General features: G+C 41.7%; 1 protein-coding gene across 1 annotated transcript in view; it reads right to left on the bottom strand.

The window, feature by feature from the left end:
* The window catches only part of LOC147659111 (uncharacterized), a 59925-nt gene extending 44077 nt beyond the window's left edge, over positions 1 to 15848 (bottom strand). Inside the window, exons 1-3 of the mRNA XM_086951968.1 lie at positions 14457 to 15848; positions 10519 to 10632; positions 2258 to 2371 (exon numbers count right to left, since the gene is read on the bottom strand). Of these exons, the coding sequence (XP_086808094.1) occupies positions 2258 to 2371; positions 10519 to 10632; positions 14457 to 14472 (244 nt within the window). The 5' untranslated portion in view covers positions 14473 to 15848. The remainder of the gene's footprint in view (positions 1 to 2257; positions 2372 to 10518; positions 10633 to 14456) is intronic.
* Between the last annotated feature and the right edge of the window lie 208 nt (positions 15849 to 16056).

Raw genomic sequence — 16056 nt, 5'->3', positions numbered from 1 at the left:
TTAGTGTTTTTCACTGGAACGCAGATACAGTATAGACTATAAGCAGAAATCACATGCATTCGATTCAATAGGGTAAACATACAAAGACTGTGATGCATCATACTTTATAGGTAACCAGGTTGGAAAGGGTGAAAAGAAAATATATATGTTTACCATAACAAATGGGGGTGTACGATCTTTTAAAGGGAAAAATATATTATGTACATTTAATGCTCCCAATTCGTGGAGTTGCTCTGCTGTTGGAGCCAGGAGCATAGGGAAATTATCTACACTTCCATTTAGGTTTACAATCCTTGCATTTTTTGCTAGTACGGTCACAGCAGGAGACACATTTGATTGGTTTTGAGCTGTTCTTCTTTTTGTCTAGCCCATGAATGTTGTTTCTATTTTTTAGTGCCAGGAAGCCTTGTGGTTTTAGTGTGCTGTCTTTAGGAGAGTTGGAGTACATAAAAGAGGCCAGCACCAGGTCAGAAGTGAAAGGGACACAGAAGAAAGACTAGAAGGAAGTGATGGGGTGGAGATCTCTAAAACCCCAGAAAGGACAGAAAACTTGGGGGAGGAGCAGATGGTAGAAGTGGAAGCTAGGGAAAGAATGGTGCATTCAGTGTGGAAATCTGGAACTCCAATGGAGGAGGTAGCAGAAAGGAGATGGTGCCAAGACGCTATCAGATCCAAGAGGATCGTGGTATGAGAAATCGGTGGAAGCCAGAGGAAGGAACAGGACCCACAGTCCATGAATTGACGAGACACTCTGAGGTGAGAAGGCAGAGACTTGTTTTGAATGTGAGGCAAAGGGAGCCAGGAGATATCCAGAGAAGATGCAACTACAGACAGCCTAATTTGCTTGCAGCAAATAATTCGTCACTGGTAGCAATCCAGGGAAGAGATTACACTGCAGAGGAGAATGATTGTCCTGAACAGACTGAGTAATTTCGCAATGTAGGACAATCACATTTGGTGTACAGTTGTGGGATCACTAAACAGTAACTGGTAAATGGAGCATGAATCACTCATGATCGGAGTCACTCACAACTACTTTTAAGCTTTACAGAACTGACCTCAGGTGCAAGCCTTTGTTCTGTTCCTGCTGAGGGAATTCATGGATGTGCGACGTAAAGTCGGAGGGTGAGAATCAGGACCTAGTGACTGAGAAGGGGGAACCAGGAATGAAAGACGTCAGATCTGGATGAGGGACAACCTTGAGGCAAGGAGCCTGGAAAATGGAAATCAGGGAGTGGGAATTTGCAGGGAAGATGGGGCCTTTCTTCCTGGGAGCTTAACTATGGTTTATGGCAAGTTAAGTCAAAAACAATAAACAAGAAACTGTATGTCACCAAAAACCTGAGCCCACAAGTAATTGGCCTAAGGCATGCTCTTTATAAATAGCACAAATAAATGAAGAAAATGCATTCAGGGTGGGAGATGACATTTAATGTGAAGCTGTTGTAATTTGAATTTCCTTTCCATTCTTTTTCTCTTTCTGATGCCTATAGATTGCTTTCTCACTTCTTTCTGTTTTGTTCTCTGGTATGTTTTTTATTGCCATTTTAGTTTTTTTGACTATTTCTCTCTAACTGGAAATTAATTATGCCCCTTGTACCCTGAGAAATACAAAAGCGGTTAGGAAAGTGCACAATTGAACATCAAATTTCTCATTCGCTTTCTAATCCCCAATGTCTCCTATTTACTGTTTCTCCCAGTCTCTCTCTTTATCCCATTCTCATTTTTCTTTCTTTCATATTCCAATTTTCTTGCCCACTTCGGTGTTTCGGCTAATAATTTTTATTATTTCTTGGTAATGCTCCGTTTTTCTTGGGTATTTTTCACCTTCTCTCCTTAGCAAATCTCACTTTCTCACTTCCCCTTGGTTTTCGCAGTATTTCTCTCTCTGCTATTTGTTTTCATAATCTGCTATTGTTGATTCAAACATTTTATATTCGGTGTCTCTCCTGGGCATATCTCTGTCGTTTACCCACCAGATTTCAATACTGATACAGCCCATTATTCCGCGCCTGAACTCGTCAGCTGATGGTTTCATACTCATTTTTTCTAATACAAATGTTTTGGGGCTCCACAGTTCACACTTCTAACCCTTACAGTATTTAGCAGAGACATTTGTTATGGTAAATAGAATTAAGTGTTTACAACATGTCTGATGGCCTACATCACTTCTTGGACATTGGTGTACTGGGAGCATGCATTATAACATGTTTGAACTTTGAACCAGAGCAGCACAGACATCACAACTCTTCCTCACCGGCATCTTGGCCATTGCTTATTTCTTTTATTTCTGAGGACAATGATTTAGTATGGTGTAGATTTTCCCTTTTCCTTATTTTAAGTAGAAGCTCTGGGTCAGTCTTCGTTTCACCTGTAATTAAAATAAAATTTTAAATAATTACTGTATTGCATTAATTTGATATCTTTACCAACCAGGCTTTGGTAGCTACTCGGATTCTCCAGTTACCCTAATATCTTCACGTAATAATTTGTTGACAGTAAATAAAAAACTCTCAGACTACACATCCATCTTAGTTTCTGATTCAAATTTGAACAGTATTAAAAAATCCCCTGATTTCTGAAGGGAGGGCTAACTCGAGTAGAAAATACTCCTGTGAAATTTCTTCCACCCAACTCTTCCCTATGGTGCAGAAATTTCCATCAGTGGATTTTCACACGGGTAGAGCAATTCTTGTGGGACTCAGAGGATTTTTTTTATCACTAGTCAAGTGAAAAAGATGCAAACCAAAGGAGCCAGCATTAAAAGTGACAGCAACTGGAAAAGCAGCTCCTTAATGATGTAAAGTTTTTAGCTACATAAGGGAAAGCAAGGCCTGATCTAACCCTGCATTTCAATAAAAATAAAAACTAGACCATTCATAAAATATGAATTTCATCCAAGTGTACACCTTATGGTAGAAAATACTGTATAGATTCTCTCGCCAGCCTTTTACATGCATGTAAACCAAGAGGTTTCCTACTAAGGGGCCGATTACGATGTCGTTCGGAAACTCTTCCGACCAAATCGGTTTCAGAATCGTTTCCGACCGACTCGGGTTCTGCAAGTCCGACCAACCCATTAAGATGATTCCCAACATTGTTCGGTCAGACTCGCATTGACTTCAATGGGAGCCTGTATTCCGAACGAGAACACAGGCTCTGCTTGAAAAATGGGGTGGTTGGGGTAAACCTTGCACCCTGTGGCGGACACCCCATGGTGCCTGCCACGCTGTGCATGGTTTAACAGGAGGGTCCTTGGGTACCCCCACGGGCCCCAACCGGACACCTCAGTGTGAAGGGGGGGCCTGCCAAGGGCCCCCAAACTCAGATTCCGACAGCAGTTTTGTGTTGGGCTGACTGAATCGGAACGGATGTCCGAATTGGTCATCGTAATCGCTCGCTCGGAAACCGTGTCCATAGAGCTGTACGAATCGGCTCTGAAAGACTCGGGCTGTCCAAATGCCTTTCGGAACTGATTCGGACAGCCCGAATAGTTTCTGTGCATCATAATCGGTCGGTTGGAAATATCTATGATTTGGTCGGAAACATAGGTTCTGAATCGGATTCTGAGATTCCGAATCCCATTTCGGAGCCTTTCGGAACGGCATCGTAATCGGATCCTAAAAAGGATAATACATGATCCATGTAAATAGAGAAGTGCTCTTTACTGAATTTTTCATATGAATTTGAAAGTGTATTTCAAACAAAATATGTTTTCATGTTTGACACACACAATTGATTTATAACATGCCGAATTATACCATGGATAAGAAACGGTACATAATAAGTTAAACCCTTACATGTAAAACATTTTATCCCACTTTCTAATTCATCTAGCCCCTGTATTTGAGATTATCAGTCATAAGACAAATGTATTTTAGCCACAATGCTAAACAACATCTAAAGTGCTATCTGAAATTGCTGCAATTTTTATTTCAAACCGCAATTACTTGTTAAATGTCTACGATTTGTCCATAATTCCACACATTTTTAAAGTATCTCAAAGAGGAAATAAGTACATGCAATTGAATTTATTAAAAATAGTTTTCTTTCTGAAAATGTATCAACAGAGCTCTTACATTTGCTAGTGCCTCAAGACCCTCAAGGGTGATTTGCCTTGCTCCATGAATGTTTGATTGATTGATTTGTAATTTAGTATGTCCTAAAATACCTGCAACTTGAATTATCTTCTTTTTCACAAGTACATGATTATTTTTGTAAAGGTTATCACTTTCTCATTTTACTATATGCAAGCCTGCATGTGGAAATCAATATTCGAACTTAAAAAGATGGGTTTGTTTTAAGAAAATTTTTAATTCAGGAAGTAGTCAAGTATCTATTTTTAGGTCTTGCCCACACAGCACATGTGCTGTGCTGCAAGACGTACTATTTACAATTCAGTGGACCCTGCCCACAACATACCATTAGTTGTTTATGTTGTCACTCCGATTTGAAATCCTTTGATTGTGAAGCTCCTGTAGGCTTCCCTTCCTTTGTTGTGTAATCTCCTCCCTGGAGCATGTACATGTGTTCTTACCCGCCTTTTGTAATGCGCTATTTTTTTAAATGTTATAAGCATTTTGGTATTCCAGGAGGTGCAATGTGCCTAGAGCACACAGGTTAGCTACCAAACAGTATACAAGAAACATATTTTAAAGTGCTATTTGCCTGATCCTCCACATGGCCATTAGAAACCTGCAAATTGCAAAACCTAGCAAATTTTCTATTGTCAGGCTTTACAAACAATGAGCATTACCTGACTTTGCCGTTTGCCCCCAAATGACTGAAAACGAGCCAAGTGGTAGGGTCCCATATCTAAAGTGCAGGTATAGCTTCCTGGTAATACAAGGCTCTATTTTGTTCAAGAACTGCTCTATGTGAAATTCATCTTTTAACATTAGAAAGCCCAATGTCAGGGGACCCATTTTGGGTTGGCGTCCCAATACGCCTATTTGGTGTTGCCACTAGACCCTCTTTATCTGCACTTTGGATATCACACTTGCCTCTTCAGGGACAATTTACAGGTTCCCAAGCCCAATGTCCGTTAGTGTTGATCTCATGTGCCTAATCCAAGGAAAGTCACCTGCTCCTGGGAGACACAGAATCTCGGCCAGCCCCTGCTGGTAAGTACTCAGTTGCAGGGTTGCCCCAACCTTCTCCAGAACAATAGGGGTTGAAGTCTAACTACATCTGTTATATCTCTAACCCGCAGATCTAACCGCAGGGGGAGCAACAGTGTGCTAGTCGGCAAACCTATCAGTTGTTCTATAAAGCATATTTTCTATGGTGGCTAGGGATAAAACATCTTTATGTCCCCAGAGTTCAGTCATGCAATGCAGACCGAAGCGCCTGATGGTTGTAGGCCTGCAATACCCGCAAGATGGGACGGTATTGAGAGGCCTTGGTTGTCTTCAACACACCCCCAGTAGCTTGCTCTAATCTAAGTTTGCACCTGGCAATATAGGTCTGCCAGTGGAAGTGCTCATTCAAAACAATACCCAGATATTCAAAGGTGTTGACTCGCTCCAAGAGGGTCCCTCTCAATATGGGACATGATTGGTGGAGCGGGAAGGGTTGAACACCATGAACTTTGTTTTTGCCAAATTGATGTCTAGTCCCCTTGTCATACAAAAGTTGTCAAACCTATCTAAAAAAATTGCATTCCTATGGGAGATTTAGAAATTAGCAAGGTATCATCGGCAAACATCAGGGCAGGAACCCATAGGTTTTCCATGCGCAGTGCGACCGATTTATCTTGATCCACAAAGGCTACCAGGTCATTTATGTAGATCAAACAGAGTGTGGGTGCCCCCCTACTAACTGGAAATTGGTCTGTCAGTTTCCTCAACTGGCCAAACCTAACTTGGGAAAAATTGCAGCCATGGAGTCTTATAATTAAATGTAATAAATAAGGTGGTACCCCCCTGTAGGGTAAAATCTGCCACAGGTTGGGTCTGGGGACACGGTTGAATACTGACCTGAAGTCAACAAACACCACGTACAGCTGCCCGCATCCTAGATGTACAAACTTCCAGTACAATAGCTGGAGCCGAAAATCCTGAACGATTGTGCAGGTACGCTCTCTAAATCCTGCTTGCAGGGAAATCAGTATGTTTGATGCAGCATCCAATCTTACAATCGGCTCAAAAAAACCCTTGCAAAGAGCTGTTGGGAACTATCTATTAAGCTTATAGGCCTATAGTTCGAGGGGAGATCTCTAGATCTCTTCTTAAAAATTGGAACAATCTCAGTGCCCGTCCAAGTAGTGGGAATAGTAGCCCCTTTCAATATAACGTTAAATAATACAGCAAAATAAAGAAGAGATCTCCATGTACCTTGTCAAACCCTGTTGCTTTATGCCTCACTATTTGTTTGATGGCTTGCCTAATTTCCCCACAACTGAAGCTCATTTCTTCCGGAGGGCCGCTTACCAAGGTGGGCAGTCCCAGTGTAGTTCCTGACCCATCTAAGCTTGCCAAACTTGTATCGCTGGTTATCAACCCAGTGCCTAGACTCTGCTCCTCTGGGGAGTATGAGCTGGTAAAGTGGGCAACTAATTCAGTCATCATAATATGGTTTTCAACGGGGGAGAACACTTTGCCAGAGCCAGTGGAAATAATATTCCAGAAGGTATGTGAGTCTCCTCTTTTGGCTGCTGGTAGCATACTTTCCCACTTCTCAGTCTCCCATTCTCGTTTTGCTCCTCATATGGCATTTTTATATGCCTTTCTAGCTTGTTGGACTAGCAGCCTATCATTGGCCTTAATAGCACCCGTCGGAACCCCACGACCCTCGCTGCACCGGTTATTATACCAAGGGGGCGCACTGTTTCTCCTAGCCATTCAACTGACCTCAGCCAGAAAAATAATCTCTCAGCTTCTGGATATGTGGGTGTGGATTTCACTAAAATTCGACAGTACCCCACCATCCTCCTGGAACAAATGTTTTACTGGTAGTAATTCCCCCCCATCCCATCCCATCAGCTACCACTCAGTACATTTGAGCTATTGAGCCCCTTAAGCGAGATAGCGAGCTCCATTTGCTCATTCGCCAATTAGAGGCCACGGTTTTCCTTCTATTAAGGGATAATTATGATTTGGCAGAGCTTCACGAGCAAGGCTCCCCAATTCCAGGGCAAGCACGTTATGGTCACTATCCTGGCAAAGGAGTACCACCATATCAACTAATGTAGGCCACGTCAGATGTCCAGTAAAATATAGTAAATGAGGCTTGTATTCTGGGGTTGGTTAAATGTGTATTTGCTGTATTCGTCCAACCAAGTCTTGCCATTACAAGCTCTCAATCATGATTTAACACAACAGAGTGGAGTTAGTTAATTCTATCCACGAACCAATCGGGAGGTATATTGATAAACATCTGCAACCATTGGTACAGTCCATGACAACATGCATCAAGGACACAACTCATTTTCTAACCATTCTGGAAGACCACAACCTACAATTCACCACCGACATGCTCCTTTACACGATTGATGTTCAATCATTAAACACTTCAATCCCACACAACCTGGGATTAGATGCGACTGCATCCTTTTTGATGCTGTCTGACATGGACAAATGTCTGAATCTATTCATCATGGAGTTGCTGAATTTCACACTATACCATAGTTATTTCGTGTGGCAAGACCAATATTTCATCCAAAGCTCTGGAACTTCTATGGGCAATTGCGCAGCACCGGCGTATGCTAATTTATTCATGCACAGGTTTGAACTAGATAATATTTTGAGCAAGGACCATTGGATAAAGAACCTCTTATTATATAAGAGATATATCAACGACATATTTATCTTATGGAAAGGAACACAAGCTGAACTCTTGCAAGCAATAGAGACCTTAAATCATGTAAATGACCGGATAAAATTCACCCATAACAAACAAAAACACCAAATATCCTTTCTGGATGTACTAATACAGAGCAATGAAGGAAGACTGGAAACCAGTGTTTTCACCAAAACCACAGACCGTAACAATCTATTACACTTTCAGAGCTTCCATCAACCCTCATTGAAAAGACATTTACCCTATTCTCAACTGTTGAGAATTAAAAGAATTTCTTCAACTGAAGAATCTTCAAAAGTGAGTGTTCAAACATGTATCAACAAATTTAAAGAGCGAGGATATCCCATGGAGATTCTTGAAGAAGCAAAATCAAAAATGATGAAAACAGATCGACGAGTATTACTACAGGCTCATCCAAAACCACCTAGCCAAGAACGAATGGTTTTCGTTTCAAAATACTCCACTGAAAGTTCCAAGATAAAACGAATAATACTAAAAAATTGGCCACTCTTGACAATGGAAGATGATTTTAATAACATATGTCAGCTTACTCCAAGATTCGCATTTCAAAGTTCCCAGAACATCAAATAAATACTTAACAAAAAAACGCAAGAACGATCAGAATCACATAAGGGCACATTACCCGGCCACAATTGTGGCAATTGCAATGCTATAATTAAGGGCAAAGAAATCAAACATCCAAGTAAAGGTACCACCATCTCATTGCGTGTCACTGGCACTTGTGACAGCCGGAACGTTATTTACCTCATTAAAAGCCCGTGTGGCCTGGCTTATGTTGGAAAGACTGAGCGAAAAATCAAGACGCCTATAATTGAACATAAGAGTAATATTCGGACAAAAAATTCCAAATCACCATTGGCAAGCCATTTCAACAACTACAATCATACTCCAAGCCAGTTGAGATTTTTGATCTTGGAAATAATACCTACACTACCTGGCAGAGACAACACACAATATCTATTACGCAGAGAAGTATTTTGGATGACCTTTTTAAACACCTGCCAACCAAAGGGTCTCAATGACCGTATGGATTTGAACTGTTTTCTATGAACTATAACTGGACTCGATGAACTACAAATATCTGTTATTTCCCTTTTTTTAATGTTCAAATCATACCAGTATTTGATTCTAATGATGATTCTGATATATATTTATCGATGTGTATCTTTGTTTGATCATATATGACTAACCTATGAGGTTTAGACTATTGGCTTTGACACTAGAGTGAGTGCAGACTCTTTTAACACAGTTAAGTACTACTTTCATCTTGCCCATTACAACGTACCCTCGAGGCTTCACTTTTCTTCTTTTTTTTCAAACATATCACCTTTTTTCTGTCACCTTCGTACACCCTTTATATTTTACGCCACCCCTCGGGCATACGCGTTCCGACCAAGGAAATCAGTCCGTCCCGACTCTAACTATCTTGACCACCGGAATAGTAACTTGCACTTCCGGGTTAAAAGAGGCAGTATCGGCGGCACTAACTAACTCGCTGCCTACCTTGGCGTGTTCGGCAAGAAGACTCCTCACCGGGGGTTACTTTGAATTCTCAACGGGTGAGTGGAACGCTGATGACCTTTTGTGCACCGTTTTCCTAAATAATCTTATCGTACCGATGTCAGTTCAGTCTAACGGTTGGGTTCATTATTTTTTAGAACTCGGCCCGTAACACCGATCACTAATAATTCTGACAGCCGAACAAGCTGGCGTTGCCGTAATCTAGGGTACGTTGATTTACCAATCCGTAACTTTCACGCTTTACTCTGTTTCTCACTAAATTGTTTGCTACATATTCAATACTGTTTTTTACAGCCCTTTACGAATCTTTCTCAACTTTCCATGAGAGTTACTAATAACCAAGGTACAAACTTGTTCCCATTAGCTTATATTGTTTTTTCCCAAAAATGAGGGATCACTGTGTTTTCATTATTATTTAACATGTATGCACGTCATTGCTCTTTTGAATTGAATTGTCCTTTACACCATTTGGGCAACCATGTATGATTGTGATTTCACTTTTCTGACGCTTTTCATCGGATACTCAAAGGGGATATAAGGTTTCTTACGGAGTTACATGAAACCTAAAATTGCTTTAAAAATGTTTTCTAAGATGTTAAAGAAGCTGTTATAGTTGTGTTTATTTTCCTTGCACAGAATAACGATTCCCCTGAAGAAGGGCAAATTGCCCGAAATGCATTGGGCTATGTATTATAAGTTATAAACAATGAACTGCGAAAAGAAATGAACAATTCAATGAATAAAATTTTTTGAATAAAACTTTATTTGAAAGGTACAAACTTCAAAGGAAATTGCTTTTTTGAGTGCGTTTGAGGACATCATTCCCAGCTGGAATAACGCTACCATTCTCATATTATTTGCTAATTGTCAAGCACACTGACAACCTCCGGGAAGAATAAAGTCTTATATAAAAATTCTAAATAAATAAATACATCAAATCAAGTCAATCATCTGACGGAGGTGGGAATATAAGTCCTGCTATCCTTAGAACACAATGGGCAGTATTGCAGAACCCCAAATGAAAGCTACACAGCAGTGGCAGAAATAGAGTTGGCAGTAGAAGATACTTTAAATATGTACCCTCTTACCCATAATAGAGTGCCTGTTTCCCACTTCATTAAATTACGATTACGATGGGGAGAGCTGTGGATCTAAGATAACTTGATTCCCACTTACCTGTGAAATTAGTCATTTCAGGATGGCTTCTTGCACAGTCCTTGCTGTTGAAAGAGTAGTGCTCTTCCTTGTCTTTAGCTCTTAATGAAACAACAGTTGTGGTAACAAGTGGGCCTGTTAATGAAAGCAAAAAAACTATTATCTGCAGATCTTTACACAATGACAGGAAATATTGACAATACTAATTTACATTATATCAAAGAAAGAGAGTGACAACTAAACTGTATTTGAACTCAATAGGTGAATTGGCACTTCGGGCTGGACTGTTCCCATGAGGAGCAGGGTCAATACTGATTTGCATACAGCTGGGTCCAAACAGGGGTGGTGTGGTGAGCAGAAAAAAATGATGCATTAAACCCAGATCTCTTGACTGGGGGTGAGTGGTTGAAAAATGTCAGCACTCCGTCAATCATCTTGTTGTGTTTGAGGTGCTCGCCCTAGGGGCCAAGGGTATGCTCAGATATGGGTCCCTTGCTTGCTGTGCCATTGGATTCAAGTTAGCCTGGCTGATGCAGGATGATTCCCCGAAACCGGTCCTGCATGCTTGTTTCCGGTACAGTGAGGACCTGGCCTGGCAGGTCGGGCTGGGCTGTTCCCATGAGGAGCAGGGTCAAGACTGATTTTCATATAGCTGGGTCCAAACAGGGTTGACGTGGTGAGCAAAAGAATGATGGATTAAACCCAGATCTCTTGACTGGGGGTTATTGGTTGAAATGTTTCAGCACTCCGTCCATCATCTTGTGTTTGCTGAATTGCCAGAAACACCAAAAGGGTCTCTTCCCTCTTCATTCTCCCCTTATCCCTCCCCTTCTTCTGTCCGCTCCTTCAGCAAATAATGGGATGACAAGTACAGGAATTGATGCACAGATGCAAAGTAGCCATACAGTGCCACAGAAAGTGATCATAAAACATTTTTATTTTTTAAATAGTATAGGCATAGTATTGGTAAAATAATGTACCACAAGTTAACTTAGTGTAGGTGACAGATGCAGTTTAAGGCCTTTAGTTAATGTGGAGGGCCCTCTTCAGACACCACTGCAAAACCAGCATTCTGTAGCACAGCACCAGACCTCAGGAGTGACAGGAATTCTTTTATCCACTTCACTGTGAAGATCAATTTCTGAAAGTTTATTGAAGGTGAAGGATTCTGAGGTTGGGCCAGGGCAGATAATAGACGAAGAAGGAAGATGGATGTCTCCTGTCTGAGAGAGATAGTCTCACCCATCACTTGGTATTCATGGCTGTCAAGAGGGAGATGCTTTCTTCACATGAAACAATTCTGTGCTCTCATACTCTTCCTGTCCCTTTAATACAATCTAGCCTGTTGTCATCTTGGCTGCAGAATCTTGATGTGTAACTGTGATTCTAAGACGGTTGTGACTGGCTGAGATGGACACCATACTTAGGCTGCTCTTAAATAAAGGTCTTTCTCTTCATTACTAGTCTCCAGTCACCGACATCACATTTGAGCAACAACCTGAAGCCAGCAGCTTCAAAGCATCATCTAAGAGGTGGTGTCACAAAGAAGAAACGTGCAGTTGAGGGTTGGATCTGCGAGTACCACAGGCTACCATTCCTACTGCGAGAGCATCACCGTACTGGCAAACATCTTGCAGAGCTTGTATCATACACTTTCATGAGACCAAAACCCCTTTGAACCATTTTAGGTCCAAACAGTGAGCACAGCAGCGACGGCTCGTGGAGGGAGTTACAGTGGGGCAGGAGGGTGGGGAGGGGGAGGGGCAGGGCGGAGGTTGCTAAAAACCGGCATATGGATAATTGCAGGTAAGTAAACAATTTAATTAATAAAACGAATTTCGTAGTGCGCCTTGCATCGCAAAATGCAATGCAGTGCGAGCTACGAAATTCGTTTTATTAATTAAATTGTTTACTTACCTGCAATTATCCATATGCCGGTTTTTAGCAACCTCCGCCCTGCCCCTCCCCCTCCCCGCCCTCCTGCCCCACCGTAACTCCCTCCACGAGCCGTCGCTGGAGCACAGAGACTATAAAACACACAATTGTGCACTTGGGGTAGGAGTCATCCACTGCCAAAACAAGTGAATCCTTTTGACATCAAACGCCGTTAGAATTTCTGCCCCAACTAGCTCTCTCTTCCTTTAACAAAACATTCTTCCGACATACAGACACTCCTACCAACAGCAATGTCAAGTGTGGCAAAACCATCCCTAACGCCATCCCCCATATCAACATCACAAGTTAGGGCAGCCCCTCTCCCAGGCAGGGGTGCGCTTCCATTTACAGCCTGACATGATAAAACATCCTCAACACAATCCAAGCACCCACATACATATTTTTCAACTTGAAATAGATCAGGCCATAGCGTTGTAACGGTTGTGCGTTGGGATCACACACTATTTTCAACAAAGTTCATCTCTGCAGCCCCTTGTTGCCCCCTCATTCCCTCTCCCCCTGGGTGGATGTTTGGTCTATTGAAGTAACCCAGGGGCAATTGGGCAAAATTTGCTATTGTCCTGCTGGTAATCCGAATGTCCAAGGATCAATTTCTGTACTGACTGTGGTGATCTGAAATTTACAAGGATATATTCCCCTTGCCTATCCTTGGGTCACCCAACAATCCAAATCACCCTTCATGTTAGCCAGATGTGGCCAGTCATGGGTATGGGGACATTTCTGTGGCAGCCCTGCCAGTTCAGGGTCTTATTTAATGATTCCCCCTGGGAATCTCTTGTTTCCAATCTCAATTGGGGTACATGAGAAAGAATCGCCACATACGGGCAAGACGCTAGGGGTAGATTAATGACTGGCTGCATTAAAAAGTTAGAGCGGCATCGCTGACCAACACTATTCGAGACCAGAGGATTGGTGTTGACAGCAGCCTCATTTTGAGCATGGTTTTTGGGCTTTGCGGTGCGATGGTCTCTGATTCCCTTAGAGTTCAAACTATTGGGTTCCGGGCTAGGCAGGTTAGGCGATGGTCTCTCTCAACAGTGGCATTCCCCCCTTTATTACAGTGATCTGGTTACACACCCGGGCTCCCTTCTTTCTTTTGCACTGATTAATTCTCCCTCAACCATTAAAAAACAATTTCAAAAAGAGGTACAAAAATCTGGAGGGGTCTTTTGTTGTACAAATCCCAAAGTAATGTCTTTATAGATAAGAGAAACAACTGGAACAGATCTGGTTAGCAAATGTATACCCTTCAGGTTAGAGCAATACAAATGAGAAGGATCCAACAAGCCTCCATTCTTTTTAAACCACACAAGTAAAGAAGTTCTTTGTCTCTAATCCAATAGATTCGATCTCACTGGGCTGCAACAAAATCCTTTGCTAGGGCAGCTCAATTATTGTGGAAGGGTCTACCTGAGAGACTAATATGCAGAGTTATTCAACAAAAACTGAAAACACTTTAATTCAGCTCCTATTTCACTGTTTAGCTCATGCCTCCCCCTCCCCAGTCACTCACGGACCAAGACCAACATATATCTCTCTTACCTCTTACTCACTACTTCACCCTCTTCCACTGTCTCACTACTGCTTACTTTCTACATCTCTTATATTTGGATATTTTAACTCACTTGTTGCTTACTATGTTTAAATAAACCTTAGAGACATGAGTCTCATATTATTTGCTAATTGTCAAGCACACTGACTACCTCCGGGAAGAATAAAATCTTATATAAAAATTGTAAATAAATAAATACATAAATAATTCAAATCAAGTCAATCATCTGACAGAGATGGGAATAGAAGACCTGCTGTCCTTAGGACACAATGGGCAGTATTGCAGAACCCCAAAGAAAACCTACACAGCAGTGGCAGAAATAGAGTTGGCAGTAGAAGATACTTTAAATATGTACCCTCTTACCCATAATAGAGTGCCTGTTTCCCACTTCATTAGATTACGATTACGATGGGGAGAGCTGTGGATCTAAGATAAGATGATTTCCACTTACCTGTGGTTTTACTCATTTCAGGATGACTTCTTGCACAGTCCTTGCTGTTGAAAGTGTAGAGCTCTTCCTTGTCTTTAGCTCTTAGTGAAACAACAGTTGTGGTAATAAGTGGGCCTGTTAATGAAAGCAAAAAACTATTATCTGCAGATCTTTACATAATGACAGGAAATATTGAAAATACTAATTTACATCATATCAAAGATAGAGAGTGCCAACTAAACTGTATTAGAATTCAATAGGTGAATTGGCAGGTCGGGCTGGACTGTTCCCATGAGGAGCAGGGTCAATGCTGATTTGCATACAGCTGGGTCCAAACAGGGGTGGCGGGGTGAGCAGAAAAAATTGATGCATTAAACCCAGATCTCTTGACTGGGAGTGAGTGGTTGGAAAATGTCAGCTCTCCGTTCATCATCTTGTTGCGTTTGCTGTGCTCACCCTAGGGGCCAAGGGTATGCCCAGACATGGGTCCCTTGCTAGCTGTGCCATTGGATTCAAGCTAGCCTGGCTGATGCGGGATGATACCCCGAAACCAGTACTGCATGTTTGTTTCTGGTCCAGTAAGGACCTGGCCTGGCAGGTCAGGCTGGACTGTTCCCATGAGGAGCAGGGTCAAGACTCATTTGCATATAGCTGGGTCCAAACAGGGGTGGCGTGGTGAGCAAACAAAATGATGGATTAAATCCAGATCTCTTGACTGGGGGTTAGTGGTTGAAACATTCCATCATCTTGTTGTGTTTGTTATGTTCGCCTTAAGTTGCCAAAGGTATGCCCACTCTGATTAAAGCAGCACAGTTCTCCACAGAATCTCAGTGTGCAGTCTGCCTTCTTGGTGATAACCACAGGTGAAAGCCAATTTGATGCTTCTACTGGCTTAATCATGTCATTTTTAACTCATCTCTTCCAACTACGCCTATACTGCATTCTGAACTAACACTGTAGCATGCATTGACAAATGTAGCAGTGACATAATAATAAAGGTTCCATACCATTACTATTTCATCTGTCTTCCTTGTCACAATTCTTACTTATGAGGAGAGTCCGCAACCAGGAGACAGGCAATTGACTTTCACCATTTCTATTAGAAAGAAAGTCAAACTCTTCTGGTGCTTGAATGGAACGTTGATGTATTTATTTTCTTTTTTTTTTCAAACTACATCTCTTTTCCTTTGTACAACATCTTCTTGTCCTAGATCCACTTCTTAAATTAGTCTGTCTGCACTTAGATCTAATTAACTTGATGAGGCTGACTTCTAGAAGGTGTTAAGAATGTTCACAAAGAAACAGGTGCAGGGAATTAATTTGTTGAGGGCTGTCTACCGGTAGGTTCACATTGAGGTAATCTATGTCGGTTGCTTGATGCTTATTTTGGTGGATTTTCTGGATGTTTCCGTGACCCCTGAAACCGACCTTGCATATGCATGGTAAAAAGTTTGTCAAAGCTGTTAAGCCTTTTCAAACAAACCGGGGAACACCAGCTGCAGCTTGCTTATACCAACAGCATGTTATATGGTCAAAAGACAGGGTACAAGACGTTTGTTTGTTCATGAGTGTTGAGAGAAATTATACGAGTCATACCAGTATACTATGATAGTCAAGAGAG

This window comes from Lissotriton vulgaris, unplaced genomic scaffold (assembly GCF_964263255.1).
Source record: "Lissotriton vulgaris unplaced genomic scaffold, aLisVul1.2 SCAFFOLD_4167, whole genome shotgun sequence".
In the NCBI taxonomy this organism is placed as follows: Eukaryota; Metazoa; Chordata; class Amphibia; order Caudata; family Salamandridae; genus Lissotriton; species Lissotriton vulgaris.
This window is presented reverse-complemented; position numbering and strand designations above follow the sequence as displayed.